The following is a 22,027-nucleotide window of genomic DNA, read 5'->3' on the forward strand; positions in this document are numbered from 1 at the left end:
CTAGCTGACCCTTCATTTATTCATCCACCCATCCATTTATTTATTTATTTATTTGCTATGTGCTTTCTATGAGCCAAGCACCATGATAACCACTGGAGATTAAAAAAAAAGGCAAAAGACAATCTCTGCCCTCAAGGACCCTAAAATCAAATGGAGGAGACAAAATGCATGCAAATATATACAAAGCAAGCTATATACAGGATTAATAGGAAAGACTTAACAGAGGGAAGGCACTGAAATTGAGATGGGTTGGGGAAGGCTTCCTATAGAAGATGAGATTTTAGTTGGGACTTAAAGGAAGCCAGGGAAGTCAGTAATCTGAGCAGAGGAGGGAGAGTATTTCAGGCATGGAACACAGAGAAAATGCCCAGGGCTGAGAGATGGAGTATCTTGTTTATGGATCAGCCAGGAGGCCATTGTCACTGGATTGAAGAGTACAGGGTTGGGCAGTAAGGTGTAAGAAGACTGGAAGGCTAGGAGTCAGCTAGATTATGAAGGCTTTGAATTCCAAGCCTTGACACAGGCTGACCCACCAGCACACAGATGGAGTAATCCAGGTATGAGGTGATGAGGGCAGGCATCAGAGTGGTAGCGGTGTTGGAGGAGACAAAGGGACATATTTGAGAGATGTTGTAAAGGTGAAATCCGTAGGGCTTGTGAACAGATCAGATGTGGGGGGGGGGAGGGGTGTGGTGGTGAGAGATGGGGGAGAGGGCGATGTTTAGGGGGAGAGAATCAGTTCTCTTAATGGACATACTGAGTTTGGATGTCTGTCGGACATCCATTTTCTGATGTCTGAAAAGCTGTTGGAGTTGTGAGGATCTGAGGTCTGCAGCAAGATTGGGGCAAGATAGGTAAATTTGAGAATCATCAGCATAGAGATGATAATTAAATCCAAGGGAGCTGATGAGATTACCAAATGAAGTGGTATGGGGGGACTGTTTATAGAGAGATAAGAGAAAGGGGCCTGGTATCAAGCCCTGAGGAACACCTAGGGTTAGAGGCCATGATTTGAAGGAGGATCCAGCAAAGGAGACAGAGAAGGAGCAGTCAGATAGGAGCAAAACTAGGAGAGAATAATGTCCCAGAAACAGAGAGAAGAGAGGAGGAGAGAGTGATGAACAATGTCAAAAGCTACAGAGAAGTCAAAGAGAATGAGGATGGAGTAAAGGCCATTGGATTTGGGGACTAAAAGGTCATTAGTAATTTTGGAGAGAAAAGTTCCACTGGATTGATGAGGTCTGAGGACAGACTGTAAGGGGTTAAGAAGAGAGCGAGAGGAAAGTGAAGCATCTATTGTTGATGGCCCTTTCAAGGAGTTTAGGTGCCAGGGAGAGAAGAGAAATAGGATGATAGGAGAGATGAGAGGATCAAGTGAGGGTTTTGTTTAGGATAGGTGAGATCCATATTTTGTAGGCAGTAGAAAATGAGCCACTAGAGGAGAGATTGAAAATAAATGAGAGAAGATGATAGGGGGTAACCTATTGGAGGAGATGGGATATAGTGGAATTAATTGAACAGGCAGAAGGGTTAGCCTTGGTAAGGAATAAGATCACTTCGTCATATGAAACAGAAGTGAGAGAGTGGCAAGAGGCACCAGATGGGAAATGAGGAAGAGGGGAGAAGAGGGAGTTAATGGCCAGTAGCCTCAATTTTTTTCTGTAAAATAAGAAAAAAAGTTTTTAGCTGAGAGAGTTGGGGGGAGGGGTAGCTTTGGGAAGTTTGAAGAAGGATGAAAAGTTTTGGAAAAGCCACTGTGGAGAGTGGGATAGTGAGTTGATAAGGGAGATATAATAGGATTGCCTAGCACCAGCGAGGGCCCAGTTGAGGTTGTGTAACAAATTTTGGTGGACCCAGTCTGAACAGTCAACATGATTTTCTCCACCTTTGTTCAGCTGCTTATGTGTAGGTATGAAGGTGATGAATGATGGGAGTGATGTAAGGTTGAAGCTTGGTTGGTCATAATTTGTGATATAAGGGGACCTAGGACTTTAGAAGAGGGTAGTGTAGATTTGTATTGGTTCACCAAGAAGTCGAGATAGTAAGAAGAAGAGAGAGTTGCTAGTGCAGGAGAGATGGCTTGGCAGAAAATTGAAGGTTCAAGGGATTGGTTGTCATAGTAATGGATATCCATAGTCATGGATAAAGACTAGGGTTATGTAAGGGAAGGCAGAGGGAGAGATGAAAAGCCAATAGAATATGTTTGGAGAAGAGAATTCCAGAATTCTTGAACATAGAGGTGGTGTGTTTGCGGGTAATGATAAAATCCAGGGTATGACTATTTTTGTGTGTGGCTGAGGTTGGTGAAGGAGTAGCTCATGGGAGATGGTGAGCACATCGAGTAACTGAATGGTTAGAATATTTAAGGGATTATCAGTATGTGTGTTGAGGTCTCTTAGTATGAGTGCAGGAGTTGAGGGAGAGAGAAAAATTGTAAGCCAGCTTTTCCTATCACATCCATTCACTGTCCCTCAGGTGACCTTGCTGCAGCAGGCAGCCCTTGACTGTAGCTCCTGGGCAGTGACCTGTGAGTAAGAACCTTGATTTTGACCTCTTTTTCATTTTGGGGGTGAGCAGGGACTGCAATATTCATTGCAGATCTTACTACATTCATTTCCCCTTTAAACCTCTTCTGAACTTCTCTGTTATGTTCAGAGAGCCATAGTCTTTCTGATCATCCAGGTTGTTTTCAGTGTAACATCCTTGTTCGTTTTGAGTCCTCATTCTCCCATACTGCATACATCCTGTGAGTTGCCACATCTCGTCATTTCCACCTCCACACCATCTCTCTCATCTATCCCCTTCTCTCTTCTCGCAAAATAGGCCCTCATCACCTCTCACTCAGATGTTATAATAATCTTCACTTTGGTTTCCCTACCTGAAGTATTTGCTCACTCTAATCTATCCTGAGCATAGCTGTCAAATTGATTTTCCTAAAGTGCAATTTCACCTTGTCACCCTATTCCTCATTAACTCCATTGGTTCCCTCTTGGCTTTAGGATCAACAATAAACTTCTCCTCTGTTTGGAATTTAATGCTCTTAACTGCCTCGCCCGTTCCTACCTTTCCAGTTTTCTTACAAGTTACTGCCCTTTTAGCAGGCCATCCATATTGGTCTATTTGCTATTTTTTTTTTAAACGTATAACACTGTCTCCTGTCTGTCTTTTCATTGCTTGTCCTCCATGCTTGTAATGCATTTTCTCTTTACCTCTGACTCTTGGAATCCCTGGTGTTCTTCAAAATTCTACTCAAGAACTCCCTGCGAATGAATCCTTTCTATATTCTTTTAGCTTTTGTGCTTTCCTTCCCAAAACAACCTTCTACTAATTTTGTATGTATTTTGTATATATTAATATATATTCGTGTTGTCTCCCTGGTTAGAATGCAAATTCCTTGAGGTCAAGAACTCTTGTACTTTTGTCAGTATTCCTGTTGCTTAGTACACTGTTTGATATGTAGAAAATTGTTAATTGATTTGTTTTGTTATGAAAGGATTAATTTTGAGTCTATAAAAGGAGTTAACTAGAAGAAAAATAAAATAAGGCTTAAAATATGCTACCTTGATTTTTTTTTCCAAGTAGATTAAGTTTTGTAAATCTTAAAATGTTATTGGTATTATAATTGCATGTCTAGTTTGATAGGTGGATCCAGCAGATGTTGGTTAAGTACAACTTTGATAGCTCATTTTGTACAATGTTTATTTTGAGATAATTTCAGTTTACTCTCTGATAATGTATTTGTAATCGACAGGTGTGCAAGTAATGTATTGCAGCATATGGGTTGATAAGAAATTGTTGCTGTTCTGGGTCTTTAAGAGGTGACTGAATAGTTTTAGATTTATTCCAAGGAATCTATTGGTTTATAATTTACACACATTTTATGATTCTTCTTTGTACTTTTATCTCCCTGTCTCCTCACACAGTATTTTCAAATTTTCATGATTTTTTTCCTTGTAGACTAATTTGGAATATTGCTAATAAGTAAGATACCATTTAAAAATGTTTCAGGATACTGTTTAAAAAAAAATCATTGGCACCAGCAATTCTTTCTCCTTTACTCCTTCCCCTTCCTCCCAAAGAAATAAGCATAGTGAAACAAAACAAATGAACATTTAGCCATATCTGAAAATAAGTGTCTCATTCTGTGCCTCTGATTCACCATACTGTATTCATCAGAGTTCTGAAGTCTTTCAGTGCTGTTTGCTTTTATATTATTGTAGATGTTGTGTAAATTAGCCTTTGAGCTCTTGTGACTTGACTGTGGGGCAATTCATATAGGTCTTCCCAAGGTGCTTGGGATTATAAGAGATTACACTTAAGTAAGAATTCTACTTCAGGTTGGTGGATGGACTTTGATTTAACAAACCTGAATTTAATGACAGTTTTTATGTTGTATCTTCAGGGATGACACATATTCATGCCTTCTGGAATGTATCAGTTGCACATGTATGTTATTATAGTAGAGATTTATTTCCATTCTCTGTTCTGGTTTGCCCTGATCTCTATGAACCTGTTATATTTGTCCTTTTAACCTGAAAAAAAATGATAGAAATGTTTGACAGTAACTCTAAATAATGTTGAGGCTAAGCCTTATAGTGTCTTTCTGGATACAGTACCTCTCCAGGATATGGGGATCAGTTAGTCAGTCAAGAAGCATTTATTACATGGCTACTCTATGCCAAGTCCTGTGCTAAACCCTGAGGAATAGGGAAAAAAAAGTCAAAAGACAATCTATACTTTCAAAGAACTCACAGTTTAATGGGGGAGACTATATACAAACAATTGTATAGAACAATCTATATACTGGATAAATTTGAGATATTTAACTGAGAGAAGTCACCAACGTTAAAGGAGGTATTAGAAAAGGCTTCTTGTAAAAGGTGGGATTTTAGCTGGTACTTGAAGGAAGCCAGGGAAGCTAGGAGTTGGAGATTAGGAGGGAGAGAATTCTATGCATGGAGGTATAACCAGTGAAAATACCTGGATTCAGGAGATGGAGTGTTTTGTTTGAAGAGTAAGTTCATCAGTATTATTGTATCACACAGTAAGGTGTAACAACATTGTAAAGGTAGAAAGGGGCCAGATTGTGAAGTGCTTTAAAAACTAGAGTATTTCATGTTTGATCTCAGGAGGGATAGGGAGCCATTGGTGTTTGTTGAATAGGGGAGGTGACATGGTCAGACTGTCAGACCTGGGCTTTTGGAAGATCAATTTAACAGCTTGAGTGGAGGATAGATTGGAGTGTGAAGAGGTTTGAGGTGGAGAGATAAGCCAGCAAGCTATTAAATAGTTCAGGTGTTAATTAATATCAGCCTACGTAGTGGGATAACATATATTCAACTTATGCATTCTGTCATAGTATACTAGAGCTGTTATAAAGGTAAAATCAATAGTACTTGTAAAAAGATTAGATATGGGGGGCAGTGAGAAGTCAAGGATGACCCCTTGGTTTTTAGTGAGTAATTTAAGGAATTATAAATGTATTGCCTTGTCACAGTGAGGGTCCAATTAAGATTACTTAACATAAATTTGTACTGGACCTGGTCGTTAGATAATTAATAAAGTTAGTAGCTTTTATAAAATGGTTTATAATGAAAAAAATTAATTCCACAAGGGAGATTATACTTGGTTGATTTTATTACCTAGGTTATCATAAACATTTTTGCATAGTATTCAGTGATAAGTGCTTGAATTTGTGGAAAATGACTTTTACGAAAGATTGTCCTCAAGTTGATTTTTAAAAAAGAAATACACTATAATCGGCTTAGAGACCAGGTGAGAGAAGACTTCCCTATTAGTTAAGCATAGTGTCTACTTTGTGTCAGAATCCTAGAGAGGGTTCCAGTTTTTCTCTGTCAAGAAAATAAGAACCTAGAACAAGAACCCTGTGTACTAGTCAGCCTGATGTCCTTAATTCTTTGCAGCATATGCTTAGGTTATGTGCCTGTTTTGAAACTTCTTATGCTTTTTATATCCTTTGAAGTTCTTCCTCCATTTTTTACTGCCATGTCCTCCATGATGCTGTTGGTAGCTATCTCAGCCTACAGTAATCATTTCTTTCTCTGAATTAATATAATCTCACATAGGCTAACGTTTATTTTTATTATTTCTGGGGGCAAGGTATTGGTTGGTGTAGGGGTGTACAATCAGCCAACATTGATTATGTAATAAAATAGTCAAAGATCATAACTCAAGCACTTTACAACTATAAAAATCTGTGGTAGCAATAGACACATTGCAGGATTTAGAATGTAGAAGAACCTTCATCTGTCTAGTTCAGCTTCTCATTTTACAAGGGACAGGACGGGTTGAGAGAAGTTAGTGACTTATCCAGTATAGCATATACTGATAGGAAGTAATTAGAAGAACCATGACTCACACTCACGTTGTTGGACTTTATATCCAGTGCTCTTTCTGTTAGGCAGTCTCCAAATTTAACCTGAATTATAGGGTAGAAAATAAGTCTCAAGGGCAGGTAAATTGTTTACATTTAGATTCAAGAGAGTAAAACAATGACATTAGAGAAATGAAGCAGGGTGAGGGAGACCTGATTGTGTGAAAAGATCTGGGTAAATGAGCTCTTGAAGGGAGCAATAAATGTTTATGACCCTGTAGTTGCCTCTGCTTGGGGGAAAATATCTCAGGCAGGGAAATTAAGATATATTGATGAAGAAAAGTATTATATGGACGCGTGGGAGACATTCAAGAAATATTTGTTGAATTAACCAGTTTTCAGATATATGCTAAATTTAATGAATTTTGGCATATTCCAAGTAGAAGTTGTTGAATAATTTAAAATTATTAAAAAAAAATAATCTCAGGTCTTGGCTTCTTAGGGTTTTTTTTCCCCTAGCATGCCCTCTCCTTGCACAGTGTGAGCTGACAGCGTATCTCTGTTTCCATGTCATTTCAATGATTACTTTTCCTGCATTAATGGAAATTTCATTACTCTGACCTCAGAAAGTCACCTTAGTATAGATCTATTTTGAGGGGGGAGGGGTAAAATTTAGTATGAGTAAGCAAACTTGTTTATTTCCTATTATATAGTTAGAGACATCCAGGTTTTATAGGAATAGGAGTCTGCTTAAGATTTTATTAGCACTTGAGAAAATTGTAGTCATTTAAAATATGACATGGGTGAAATTTTATAATGCCCTGTTCCTTCCCTTTTGAATTATGCTTTTGTTTGTTCTTCTTTACTCTCTGATATGTCTGGTTTTGACAGAAATTAATATATATTTGGCTAGGGCAGAGGTCCCTATTATAAAATCCATGATAAATAGCCATGCAGACTCTGCTTACAACACCCAGTGATGAACTCAGTACCTCTTGAAGCGGTTAATTTTACTTTTAGGTAGTCTAAATGTCAGGAAGATTTTTTGGTATATCAAACCTAAATTTACGTATTTACACCTTTCACTTTGTTAATTTGGAAGCAGATGGCTATTTTCTGAGAGATTTGCTCTAAAATATTGCTGAATTCTTTCTAATTCGGTTTTATGCATGTAGAACTCCTCAGTTGCTATTCTGTTGCTGATATTCCGATAGTCTCTAATTGGGGGGTTGGTAGGGATAGGGAAAGGAAAGTAATTTTATCACACTCTGGAGTTTTAGTGATGACAAAACTAGGCTGGCCCAGGAGTTAGGGTACATGGAGAGAAGGCTGGCACGTAATAGGTCAAGTGGACCAGAGAATTCAACCACAGTGACAAATAGTAAAGTACCTTATGTCCAAGCAGACAAAAGATCAAGCTCCTAATGATTAGAAACTGACTTCAGCTAAGTATTTATAAAGCACCTTCTTCATCTAAGACATTGTATTAGGCACTAAAGATATTAATAAAGTGAAAATAAAATGAGAAATAAATCATGTCCTCATGGAGCATACCTTCTCAGGATACAACATATTAACAGGTAAGCAAGTAAATACAAGATTATTTGAGAAAGAAAGCAAAGAGAGAAATAAGCATTCATTAAGCTCCTGCTTTATGCCAGGGACTGGGCAAATATTATTTTATTTGATCTTCAAAACAATTTTCAGAAGTGGTCATTCAGTAAACATTTATTAAGTATATGCTGGGCACTGTGCTAGGTGCTGCACATACAGAAAAAGGTAAGAGTCATTCACTGCTCTCAAGGCTACTCTCAAGAAGCTCACAGTCTATTGGAATAGACAATATGCAAAATAACTATGTACAAACTATATAGAGGACAAATTGGAAATAATCAACAGAGGAAAGGCATTAAAATTGAGAATTCTCTTTTGAGGGTAAAATTTTAGCCGTTGGGGAAGCCAGAAAGCAGAGATAACATATGCGCTGTTAAAATCCTCATTTTGCAGTTGATGAAAACTGAGACAGAGCTTAAATGACTTGCTCAGGTAATGGCTGAGTCAGGATTTGAACTCAGGTCTTTTGATTCTAGGCTCAGTACTCTATTTACTGTACTACCTAGCTAACTCTAGGAGAGGGCACCTATTACAAAAGGGTACTGAGTCTTGAAGAAAGAAGTTTTTAAAGCAGGTTTCAGGAATCCAGAATAGATATGCAAGGATCAGAGAAATAACTGTGAGTCACCACCTATTAAAATGGATCATACATCAGGGTGGGGGGGAGAGAGAGCTTCCTATATCTTTCTTGTACTTGTCTTTTTTCTTCTACCCCTCAGAATCAAATAGAATTGGCTTCACAATGTGTACAGGACTGAACCCACAAGGAGAGGGATGTATGCATGCATGTGAGCAATGAGAGGGGAAAGCCAGAGTAAGGCAGTTTCTTCCATAGTATAATTTAAGGTTACAGAGTAAATGTTAAAAGTGGCTACATGTTTTTATTTTTGCCTTTCAAAATTAATTGGTAGCAAATCTAAAAGCATTTTTCCTTTTCATTTTGAATGTGGTCCTTCAGATATAAACTCTACTGTAAACTCCAGTTTAAAAGGTGAATGTGGTTTCTGATGCCCATTGGACAAAATTAAAAAACCTAGCCTTGAGTCAGTGTCATTTTGGTTGCTAAAACTGAAGGCTTTGCGATGGATGGTAGTTTTCTAGGTAGAGCTTCCAAAAGTTTTAGGATCTTGTGAAGATCTGCTAACAGAGGTTACTATGAAAGGTTTATTAGCACTTAAAAGTTCAGTGGATAATAACAAAAAGTACTTTGAAGAGTATATCATCATTATAGTAATGTAGCAATTATTAGTAGTTACTATTGTTCTAATTCTGACCTCATAACTTATTTTTCCCTCCCTCAATTCCTTCCTTTCTCCTTCTTTCTTTCCTTTACTTATGTGAAAAGTGTTTTATAATTGTATTTATATAGTTCCTGGGCTTTTCTTGGCAGGTAGACTTTGAAGTATTTTATATTGTCTGCAGTTATTTTCAATAGAATTTCTCTTTCTCTCTCTTCCTCTTGGGTTTTGTTGGTAACGTATAGAAATGCTAATAATTCATGTGGGTTTATTTTATATCCTTGAACTTTGCTAAAGTTGTTAATTTTTTCAGTTTTATAGTTGGTTCTCTAGGGTTCTCTAAGTATTCCATCATATCAGTTGCACTGAGTGATCATTTACTTTCCTCATTCCCTATTCTTATTCCTTCGATGTCCTGTTCTTGTCTTATTGCTGAGGCTAGCATTTCTAATACAATATTGAACAATAGTGCTTACAACAGACAGCCTTGCTTCGCCCTTAATGTTATTGGGAAGACTTTTAATTTATTCCTATTACAGATATTGTTTACTCTTGGTTTTAGATAGATACTACTTATTTTAAAGAAGGCTTTACCAATTCCTTTGGTTAAATGACTGACCCAGGGTCAAACAGTTGGTAAATGTCTGAGTCAGGATTGCACTTTGTCAAAGCTTTTCCTGCATCTATTGATATGACCCATAGCTTATTGAGCTCCCCATTATTCCTTTACTTGTGTTATTTTCTTCTCTTTCTTCCTATTCTTTCTCCCCTTTGTATATTTTTTTTTCTCTTATCTTCTTTTTCTCCTCTGCCCTAATTGACCATCACATGGAACCAAAGAATGGTAGTTTAGTATTTTTTATAATTTTAATTTAAAATGTAATGTTCTCTGTTCATAATTTTAAAAAATACTAACTTAGTAATTAAAAAAATAAACATACAAAACAAAATTCTGCACTTAATTAAAAAACATGTGTTAAATATTTTATACATATGGGGAATTATGACAGTAGTCCTTGATAGAGGTAGGAAAAAAAGTAATGAGCCTGGACCATCGAATGTGAATAGGGTGACTATCAGGGGTTGGGGGCAAAAACTGGAAATCACATTAACCTGAGTAAAATAAAGAACTGTGGTTCATCAATTATTATGTAATCGTTCTGCCTTTTCATAATGTTAATATAAAGACAAAACTTTCCAATTATATTCATACGATGCTGTGCTTTCCCTTAGGCAGAGAGTCCTCCTAATGGACCTGACTGCGGTTATGGATCTTTTCATCAACAGTATTGGCTGGATGGGAAAATAATTGCTGTGGGTGTCATAGATATCCTTCCATACTGTGTGTCATCTGTGTATCTGTACTATGACCCTGATTATTCATTTCTCTCTTTGGGGGTCTACTCTGCACTACGGTAAGATATCTTGTAATTTTGCTTTGTCCTTATAGATCAGTACCTGCTCATTTATTTCTTTATTTCTCATCCTAACTTAGTCTTAATCTGCTGTGACAGGAAGAGTTCATTTACAAGTTAGAATATTTTGTTGGCTTAATGGTATCTAAATGTATCATCTTCAGAATGGATACCTACTTGCTAAGAGATATTTTATTTTGATGTTTCTACATTTTTTGTTTCTACATGTTAATATTTCTCCATTACATATTTTGATGTTTCTACACGTTTCTACAGTTTCTATTTTTGCTTTACCTTCTTGGCCAGAGACATTTTATTGTTTTATTGTTTATTTCTTTGTTATTGACTTTTATCTTTGTCATTTTTATAATCATTTTTATTAAAAATAAAACTTTAATTATATTTAAATTTATTATGACAGTATGATTTCAGTTAGCCAAACTCAGTACTGTAATCTTTTGGGATAGTTATCTAGTAATAACAATTATACAGAACAAGAATGAGAAATCTTTGGTCTTTAACTTAATTTGCCCTTTTTGTGGTACCTCTTACTAAGTAAGAAGTGATGTCCTCATTTGCTTATAGCTGCAAACTTGCCTTAAAAATGCTACCTGCAATATCCCAATATACCAAAAGATGGGGATGTTACCTCATAAAAATCTGTGTTTCCTTTATGTGCCTTTTGTTTTTCCTATGTGCTTCTATGTTGAGGGAGGTTTCTTTGTTTTCTTTGTATTTCTCTTGTTTTCTGCTAGATGTGTATCTCCCTACCTTTTTCTTCATCTGCTCACTATATAGCTTTCTCTTTTCTTTGCCATTATCTGTTTTTCTCATTCTTTTTTTGTTTCCCTTAACTTCATTCTCCCTGAGATCATAACATAAAACTGAAAGTTTTTTTACTTATTGCATATGTTGAAAAGTCCAAAGTACCTAAGTGGAACAATAAATTAAAAGAGAATGAAACAGAATTACTGAATGGAGTTAATGTGGCTCCTACTTGCTTTTTTCTTTGTATCCAGTGACCTTCAGTAGAAAAAAATGTTACTCGCCTGTGGTCTAGGACTAGCAGAGGCGTCTTCTGTATTGTGTAATCGAAACACAACATATTCTTTTAAGATGTCCAACGAGGTTGTTTCCTATTGTTATTAATGTTGTACTTTTATAACATTTTATTAAAGCATACTTTTATGAACATGATGTGCAGTTCTCTTTTTAGGTACCTTTCAAAATCTCTATAGAGCACAAAGATTTTTATGTACATACATATTTTTATTTTTTGATTTTAAATAATGTTTTTCCCAATTGCATGTAAAAACAATTTTAATATGTTTTTTTAATTTTGGGTTCCAAATATTCTTCTTCCTTTCCTTTCTCTCTCCCTTTCCCCTTTCCTGGGACAGTAAGCAATTTCATGTAAGTTATATATGCGCAGTCATGAAAAGCATGTTTCGTATTAGTCACGATGTAAAAGAAAATACAGACTTCCCTGCCCCCGCCCCCCCCCCCCCAAAAAGCACAAGAAAAATAAAGTGAAAAATAGTATGCTTTGATGTGCATTCTAATTCAGTTAGTTCTTTCTCTAGAGTTGGATAGCGTTTTTTATCATGAATCCTTTGGATCATTGTTATTTCTGAAAAAAGCTAAGTCATTCATAGTTGATCATCATATAATATTGCTATTACTGTATACAGTGTTATTTTAGTTTTGCTCACTTCACTTTTCATCAGTTCATATAAGTTTTTCTAGGTTTTTCTGAAACCATCCTGATCGTCATTTCTTATAGCACAGTAGTATTTCATCACAATCATATACCACACCTTGTTTAGCCATTCCCCAATTGATGGGCATCCCCTCAATTTCTACTTCTTTGCCAACACAAAAGAACTGCTATAAATATTTTGCACAAATAGGGCTTTTTCCTTTTTTAAAAAAACTCTTTGGGATACAGACCTAGTAGTAGTATTGCTGGGTCAAAGCATGCACAATTTTATAGCCCTTTGAGCTGTCTCCAGAATGTGATAAAGTTCTTAAGAGTTGCAAATATCATCTCCCTGTCTAGGAATGTAACATTTTAACCTTATTGAATCCTTTGTTTTGTCTTTCCTGTTTACCTTTTTATGCTTAACTTGAGTCTTCTATTTGAAAATCTAATTAAGTGTTCAACTTTGGACTTTTCATTGGGAATGCTCTATTTCATTAAATTTCCATTCCTGCTCCTGAAGGATTATATTCGGTTTTGCTGTATAGGTGATTCTTAATTGTGTTAATCTTAACTTCTTTGTCTTCTAGAATATCATATTCCAAGCCCTCTGATCCTTTAGTGTAGAAGCTTTTAATAATGTGACTCTACAGTATTTAAATTGTTTCTTTCTGGCTGCTTGCAATATTTTCTCCTTGACTTAGGAACTCTAGAATTTGTCTATGATAGTCTTGGGAATTTTCTTTTGGGGAATCTCTTTCAGGTGGTGAATGGTGGATTTTTTTTTTTTTCAGTTTCTGTTTTGCCCTCAGCTTTGGGGATATCAGGGAAGTTTTCCTTCACAATTTCATGAAATATGATGTTTAAGATCTTTTTTTTTTTAATCATGGCTTTCAGGTTGTCCAGTAATTCTTAAATTATCTCTCCTTGATCTATTTTCCAGGTCATTTGTTTTTCCAATGAGAAATTTCATGTTTTCTTCTACTCTTTTCTTCTTTTGATTTTGTTTTATTGTTTCTCTCTGTATCCTGGAGTCATTAGTTTCCACTTGCCCAATTCTTATTTTTAAAGACTTATTTTCTTCAGTGAGCTTTTGTATTTCCTTTTCCATTTACACAATTGTAGTTTTTAAGGAGCTCTTTTCTTCAGTGAAATTTGTACATATTTTTCCATTCTTTTGTTCTTCCTTTACCACACTGACTTCTTTTTTATCATTCTCTTGCATCACTCATTTCTTTTCCTCTCTTATTTGATTGTTTTTCCTATTCAGTGGGTCTATTAAGTTTAAAAAAATTTTATAGTACTTTACTTTTCCCTAATTCCATGTAAAAACAATTTTGTTCAATCAAAAATCATATATTAACTGGTAACAAAGTCCCCAGTCACTTGGGGAATGGGGAAAAATTCCTTTTTTTTTTTTAATTTAAAAATTTTTTTCTCATCCTTGTTTTTTTAGTTTAATATTTTTAGTTTTCAACATTGATTTCCACAAGATTTTGAGTTACAGATTTTCTCCCTATTTCTGCCTTCCCCTACGCCAAGATGGCATATATTCTGGTTGCCCGGTTCCCCAGTCTGCCCTCCTTCTATCACCCCACTCCCTCCCCTCCATCCCCTTTCCTCTTTCTTGTAGGGCAAGATAGATTTCTCTTGTCTGTGTATCTTATTTCCCAGTTGCATGTAAAAGCAATTTTTTTAAACATTTCTTTTTAGAACATTGAATTCCCAATTCTCTCCCTTCTTCCCCGCCCCCCCCCTTGAGACAGCAAGCAATTCAACATAGGCCACATATGTATCATTATGCAAAACATTTCCATAATAGTCACCCTTTTACCTGGCCCCTCTTGCCTTCCATTATAACTGCTTTTTCTTGCCACTTTCTCTTTCCTGTTTACCTTTTGATGCTTCTCTTGATTCTTATATTTGAAAGTTGAATTTTTTATTTAGCTCTGGTCTTTTCATCAAGAATGCTTGAAAGTTCTCTATTTTATTGAAAATCCATATTTTGCCCTGAAGTATTATACTCAGTGCAGGGGAGGTGATTTTTGGTTTTAATTCTAGCTCCTTGGACCTCTGGAATATCATATTCCAAGCCCTTCAATCCCTTAACGTAGAAGCTGCTAGATCTCGTGTTATCCTGATTGTCTTTCCACAATGCTTGAATTGTTTGGCGTCAATATTCCTAGGAGTTTTCTTTTTGGTATCTTTTTCAGGAGGTGATCAGTGTATTCTTTCAATTTCTACTTACCCTCTGGTTCTAGAGTATCAGGACAGTTTTCCTTGATAATTTCTTGGAAGATGATGTTTAGGCTCTTTTTTTGATTATGGCTTTCAGGTAGACCAATAATTTTAAAATTATCTCTTCTGGATCTGTTCTCCAGGTGAGTGGTTTTTTCAGTAAGATATTTCACATTGTCTTCCATTTTTTCATTCTTTTGGTTCTGTTTTATAACATCTTGACTTCTTATAAAGTCACTAGCTTCTGCTTGTTGCATTCTAATTTTTTTATTTTATCATTTTTATTTAATATTTTAGTTTTCAACATTGATTTCCACAAGATTTTGAGTTACAAATTTTCTCCCCGTTTCTACTCTTCCCCCCCATTCCAAGATGGCATATATTCTGATTGCCTCGTTCCCCAGTCAGCCATCCCTTCTGTCACCCCACTCCCCCCCATCCCCTTTCCCTTACTTTCTTGTAGGGCAGGATAGATTTCTATGGCCTATTCCCTATATATCTTATTTCCCAGCCGTATACAAAGAACAACATTTTTTTTTAAGCATTTGCTCTTAAAACCTGGAGTTCCAAATTCTCTCCCCTCTTCCGTTCCCACCCATCCTCCCATAGGAAGGCAAGCAATTCAGCATAGATCACACATGTATCATTATGTAAAACATGTCTACAATGCTCATGTTGTGAAAGTCTAACTATATTTCCTTCCATCCTATCCTGTCCCCCTTTATTCAGTCTTCTCCCTTGACCTTGTCACTTTTCAAAAGTGTTTGCTTTTGATTACCTCCTCCCCCTATCTGCCCTCCCTTCTGTCATCCCCCTCTTTTTTTAATCCCCTTTCCCTTATTTTTCTGTGGGGTAAGATACCCAATCGAGTGTGTATGTTATTCCCTCCTCAAGTTGAATCTGATGAGAGTAAGATTCACTCATTCCCCCTCACCTGCCCCTCTTCCCTTCTAACAGAACTGATTTTTCTTGCCACTTTTATATAATTTACCCCATTCTGTCTCTCCATTTCTCCTTCTCTCAATATATTCCTCTCTCACCCCTTAAATTTATTTCTTTTTTTATACATCCTGCCTTCATATTCAACTCATCCTGTGCCTTCTGTCTATATTCCCTTCACCTCCCCTAATGCTGAGAAAGGTCTCATGAATTATACCTATCATCTTTCTATGTAGGAATGTAAGCAAAACAGTTCAACTTTAGTAAGTCCCTTATGAATTCTCTTTCTTGTTTACCTTTTCATGCTTCTCTTGATTCTTGTATTTGATAGTTAAATTTTCTATTCAGCTCTGGTCTTTTCACTGAGCATGCTTGAAAGTCCTCTATTGGAGCATGATACTCAGTTTTGCTGGGTAGGTGATTCTTGGTTTTAATCCTAGCTCCATCGACCTCTGGAATATCATATTCCAAGCCCTTCTATCCCTTAATGTAGAAGCTGCTAGATCTTGTGTTATCCTGCTTGTGTTTCCACAATACTCAAATTGTTTCTTTCTGGCTGCTTGCAGTATTTTCTCCTTGATGTGGGATCTCTGGAATTTGGTGACAATATTCCTAGGAGTTTTCTTTTTGGGATATTTTTGAGGAGGCGATCGGTGCATTTTTTCCATTTCTATTTTACCCTCTGGTTCAAGAATATCAGGGCAGTTTTCCTTGATAATTTCTTGGAAGATGATGTTTAGGCTCCTTATTTGATCATGGCTTTCAGGTAGTCCAATAATTTTTAAATTATCCCTCCTGGATATGTTTTCCAGGTCAGTGGTTTTTCCAATGAGATATTTCACATTGTCTTCCATTTTTTCATTCCTTTGGTTCTGTTTTATAATATCTTGATTTCTCATCAAGTCACTGGTTTCCACTTGTTCCAGTCTGATTTTTAAGGTAATATTTTCTTCAGTGGTCTTTTGGACCTCCTTTTCCATTTGGCTAATTCTGCCTTTCAAGGCATTCTTCTCCTCATTGGCTTTTTGGAGTTCTTTTGACATTTGGATTAGTCTATTCTTTAAGGTGTTATTTTCTTCAGTATTTTTTTGGGTCTTCTTCAGCAAGCCATTGACTTGTTTTTCATGATTTTTCTTGTATCACTCTCATTTCTCTTCCCAAATTTTCCTCTACTTCTCTTACTTGCTTTTCCAAATGCTTTTTGAGCTCTTCATGGCCTGAGACCAATTCATATTTTTCTTGCAGGCTTTTGATGTAGGCTTTTTGACTTTGTTGCCGTCTTCTGACTGTTGTTTAAATCTTCTTTGTCACCAAAAAAGGAATCTAGAGTTTGAGTTTGTGTTTGAGTCTGAGTCCATTTTCGCTGCCTGGCCATGTAACCAGCCAACTACTTGACCCTTGAGGTTTTTGTCAGGATATGACTGCTTGTAGAGTGGAGAGTACTTTGCCCCAAGCTTTAGGGTCCAAGCACTGCTGTTTTCAGAGCTTCTTCTGCTCCACTGTTACCCCAGGCTCTGTCACAGCAGCACTCCTCCTCCCCCAGGAACCACCAACCAGGACTACAATCCAGATCCAAGCAGGGCACAGCAAGAGAACCTGCCTTTGTGTGCACAAAGCACTCCTTGCGCTCCTGCTCTGATCCTCTGCTAGATTCCTCCCACCGTGTGAGCCAGGGACTTGGGAAGCAACTGACACTGTAGCTCTGGAAGCAGCCTCAGGAGCTTCCTGCTGCTGTCACTGCCACCCTTGTACCACCTCCGTCATCCCCAGGGCTGGTGGCTGGGCCGCTCTGAACTGGATCCCGCAGTTTCCCTCTAACCTGCTCTTTGGCATTTGTAGGTTGAGAAGTCTGGTAATTGCCACAGCTCACTGGTTCATGGCCTCAATGCATGTTCTGGCTGGCTGACTGCGGGTCTGGTCTGCCCTGGCATGTCCCATGCTGGGCTGCACTCTGCTCCCAGCACCGTGCGATAGACCCTTCCTGGCAACCATCAGGGGTCTCCTGGACTGGAGACCTGTTTCCCTCTGCTATTTCGTGGGTTCCGTAACTCTAGAGTTTGTTCAGAGCCATTTTTTACAGGTGTTTGGAGGAGAGCTTAAGCAATTCCTTGCTTTGCAGCTGCCATCTTGGCTCCGCCCCCTCTCCATTCTAATTTTTAAGGAATTATTTTCTTCAGTGAACTTTTGGACCTCCTTTTCCATTTGGCTAATTCTGCCTTTTAAGGCATCTTCTCATTGGCTTTTTGGAACTCTTTTGCTATTTGGGGTAGTCTATCTTTTAAGTTGTTATTTTCTTCAGTACTTTTGGGGTCTCCTTTAGCAAGCTGTTGACTCATGTTTCATGATTTTCTTGCATCATTCTCATTTCTCTTCCCAAGTTTTCTTCTACTTTTCCTACGTGATTTTCCAAACCCTTTTTGAGCTCTTCTGTGGCCTGAGACCAATTCATATTTTTCTTGGAGGCTTTTGATATAGGATCTTTGACTTCGTTGACTCGTTCTGGCTGTATATTTTGATCTTCTTTGTCACCAAAGAAAGATTCTGTAGTCTGAATCCTTTTGTGTTGCTTGCTTATTTCCCAGACAGTTACTTGACTTTTGAGCTTTTTGTCAGGGTATGACTGCTTTCAGAGTTGAGAATGCTTTGTCCCAAACTTCAGGGGTTTTCAGCTGCTGTTTTCAGAGCTACTTCTATTCTGAGGTGGTATGATACTTCTCTCCTGGCTTGTGCTGTGGTCTGTGAGTGCAGACATTCCTTTCTGCTGTGTAAGTACCAGGAGGCCTCCCTCTCCACAGCCACCACAAGGACTGCCAGCTGGGATCATGACTTTGATCCAAGTGGGGCAAAGCAAGAGAACCTTGCCTTAGTGCCAGCAAAGAGATCCCTGCACTCTCGCTCTGATCAGCCACTTGATTCCCCCTACACTGTGGTCCTGAAGCCGGAAGCAGCCTCCACTGCTGCTGCTGTAGCCACCTCTGCCACCCCAGGGCACTCCTCTCACCCAGATCCAGCAGTTTTCCCACTGACCTGCTCCGTTGTCTTTGGCAATTGTGGATTCAGAAGTCTGGAAACTGCCACAGCTCAGTGATTCAGGGCCCTGAGGCCTGCTCCATCCCATTTACTCCAGCCTGGTCTGTCCTGGTGAGGCCCCTACTGGCCTGCGCTCTGTTCCCAGCACAATGTGATTGACCCTTCCCAGCGACCATCCAGGCTGTCCTGGGCTGGAGACCTCCTTTTCTCTGCTATTTCTTGGGTTCTGCATCTCTAGAATTGGTTTAGAGTCATTTTTACAGGTGTTTGGAGGGATTTGGGGAAGAGCTTAAGTGGGTCACTGTTTTCAAGCTGCCATCTCGGCTCTACCCCCAAAAACACTTTGTAATGTTTTGAGTTCCAAATTCTATCCTTTCCTCTCCTCCCCTCTTCCTTAGATGATAAGCAATCTGATACAGGCTATACATGTGCAATCATATAAAACATTTCCATTAGTCATTTTGTACAAGAAGACTTAAAACAAAAAGAATGTGAAAAATAGTATACTTCAGTTAGTATTCAGACAACATCAGTTCTTTCTCTGGAGGTAGATAGCATTTTTCATCATGAGTCCTTTAGGATTGTTTTGGATCATTAGACTGCTGCGAATGGGTGAATTCTTCACAGTTCTTTGTACAATATTGCTCTTACTGTCTACAGTTTTCTTCTGGTTCTGCTCTCTTCACTGTATCAGTTTGTGTAAGTCTTTCCAGGTTTTTCTGAAATCATCCTGCTTGTCATTTCTCACAGCACAATAATAATCCATCACAATCACATACCACAACTTATTCAGCTTATCTCCAATTGGTGGGCATCTCCTAAATGTTCAATTCTTTGCCACCACAAAAAGAGTTGCTATAAATATTTTTGTACATATAGATCCTTTTCCTTTTCCCTTGATCTCTTTGGGATACAGACCTAGAAACGGTATTGCTTAATCAAAGGATATGCAAAATTTTATAGCCCTTTGGGCATAGTTCCAAATTGCTTTTAAAAATGGTTGGAATAGTTCACAACTCCACTAAGACTGCATTAGTGACCCAGTTTTTCCATATCCCCACCAACATTTATCATTTTCCTTCCTTTCTCATGTTAGCCAATCCGGTAGGTATGAGGTGGTACCTCAGGGTTGTTTTAATTTACATTTCTCTAATCAATAGAAATTGAAAGCATTTTTATATGACTATAAATAGCTTTAATTTCTTCATATGAAAACTGTTCATATCTTTTGACCATCTGTCAGTTGGGTAGTGACTTGTATTCTTATAAATTTGACTCAGTTCTCTATATATTTGAGAAATTGGGCCTGTATTGGTGATATTTCCTGCAAAAATTTTCCCCCCAATTTTTTTGCTTTTCCTTCCAATTTTGGTTGTATTTTCATTTGTGTAAAACCTATTTAATTTTATGTAATCAAAACGATCCATTTTACATTTTATAATGCTTTCTATATCTTGTTTGGTTGTGAATTTTTTCCTTTTTTATGAATCTGATAGGTAAATTATTCTAAGCTTTCCTAATTTGTTTATGGTATCGTCCTTCATGTGCAAATCACATACCCAGTTTGACTTTATTGTGGTATACAATATAAGGTATTGGTCTATATCTAGTTTCTGCCATACTGTTTTCTAGTGTTCCCTGTCATTTTTGTCAGATAATGAGTTTTTCTCCCAAGAGCTTGGATCTTTGGGTTTATCAAACACTAGATTATTATGATCATTTACTATAATGTATTATGTACATTCCATGGCTATTATTTAGCCAGTACCAGATTGTTTTGATAATTACTGCTTTATGATACTGTTTGAGATCTAGGCCACATTGACATTTTTTTCATTAATTCCCTTTATATTCTTGACCTTTTTTTCTTTTGGATGATTTTTATTATTTTTTCTAGCTCTCTAATATTTTGTTATGGCACTGAATAAGTAAACTAATTTAGGTAGAATTATCATTTTTATTATATTGGGTTGGCCTACTCCATGAGCAATGCAATTAATATTTTTCCAGTTGTTTAGCTCTGACTTTGTGTGAAAAGTATTTTTTAATTGTTTTCATATAGTTTCTTGGTTTATCTTGGCAGGTAGATTACCAAGTGTTTTATGTTGTCTATAGTTCTTTTAAATGGAATTTCTCTGTCTCTTCCTGATAGACTTTGTTGGTAATATGTAGAAGTGCTGATGATTTATGTGGGTCTGTTGTGTATCCTACAGCTTTGCTAAAGTTATTATTTCAACTAGTTTTTAGTTGATTCTCTCATTCCATAAATATACCATCATATCATCTGCAAAGACTGGTAGTTTTGTTTCCTCTTTGCCTATTCCAATTTCTTCAATTTCTTTTTCTTCTCTTATTGCTATAGCTACTTTTCTAGTACAGTATTGAATAATAGTTGTGACTTGTGACAGTGGCTATCCTTCTTTCACTCCTGATCTTACTGGGAAAGCTTCTAGCTTATCCCTGTTATACGTAATGCTTGCTTATGGTTTTAGATAAATATTATCATTTTAAGGTAAGCTCCATTTATTCTTACGCACACTAATGTTTTTAATAGAAGTGGGTGTTGCATTTTGTCAGGTTTTTTCAACATCTAACGAGGTAATCATATGATTTCTGTTGATTTTGTTACTGATATGGTCAATTATGCCAATATTTTTTCCCGATATTGAATCAGTCCTGCATTCCTGGTATAAATCCCACCTGATTATAAAGTATGGTCCTTGTGACATACTTGCATAATCTCCTTGCTAATATTTTATTTTAGTTTTATTTTTCTAGTTTTTTTTAAGTTGTATGACCACGATCTGCTCTTTCTCCATTTTATTGCTGTAAGTGTTTAGCAATATAAATTTTCCCCTAGATACTGCTTTGGCTGCATCCCATAAATTTTGGTATATTGTCTTGTTGTTGTCATTCTCTGTAATGAAATTTTTTTTTCTTAATATTTTAAATTTATTTAACATATTTAGTTTTCAGCATTGATTTTCACAAGAGTTGGAATTACAAATTTTCTCCCTATTTCTACCCTCCTCCCCACTCCAACATGGCATATATTCTGGTTGCCCTGTTCCCCAGTCAGCCCTCCCTTCTGTCAGCCCACTCCCCTCCCATCCCCTTTTCCCTTCCTTTCTTGTAGGGCAAGATAAATTTCTGTGCCCCATTGCCTGTGTATCTTATTTTCTAGTTGCATGCAAAAACTTTTTTTGTTGTTGTTTTTGAACATCTGTTTTTAAAACTTTGAGTTCCAAATTCTCTCCCCTCTTGCCTTCCCACCCACCCTCCCTAAGAAGTCAAGCAACTCAACATAGGCCACATGTGTATCATTACTTATAACCCTTCCACAATACTCATGTTGTGTAAGACTAACTATATTTTGCTCCTTCCCAACCCATCCCCGTTTATTGAATTTTCTCCCTTGACCCTGTCCCCTTTCCAAAGTGTTTGTTTTTGATTACCTCCACCCCCATCTGCCCTCCCCTCCATCATCCCCCCCCCCTTTTTTTATCTTCTTCCCTCTTCT

At 37.2% G+C, this 22,027-nt stretch overlaps 1 protein-coding gene across 7 annotated transcripts in view; it reads left to right on the forward strand.

Moving 5' to 3' along the window:
- Positions 1–22,027, forward strand: part of ATE1 (arginyltransferase 1) — a 198,208-nt gene that overhangs the window by 71,323 nt on the left and 104,858 nt on the right. For all 7 annotated transcript variants that reach the window (XM_036735165.1, XM_036735163.1, XM_036735166.1 and 4 more), the window contains one exon: positions 10,420–10,601. In XM_036735165.1, coding sequence (XP_036591060.1) covers positions 10,420–10,601 — 182 coding nt within the window. The remainder of the gene's footprint in view (positions 1–10,419; positions 10,602–22,027) is intronic.

The sequence above is a fragment of the Trichosurus vulpecula genome, chromosome 8 (assembly GCF_011100635.1).
Source record: "Trichosurus vulpecula isolate mTriVul1 chromosome 8, mTriVul1.pri, whole genome shotgun sequence".
NCBI lineage: Eukaryota > Metazoa > Chordata > Mammalia > Diprotodontia > Phalangeridae > Trichosurus > Trichosurus vulpecula.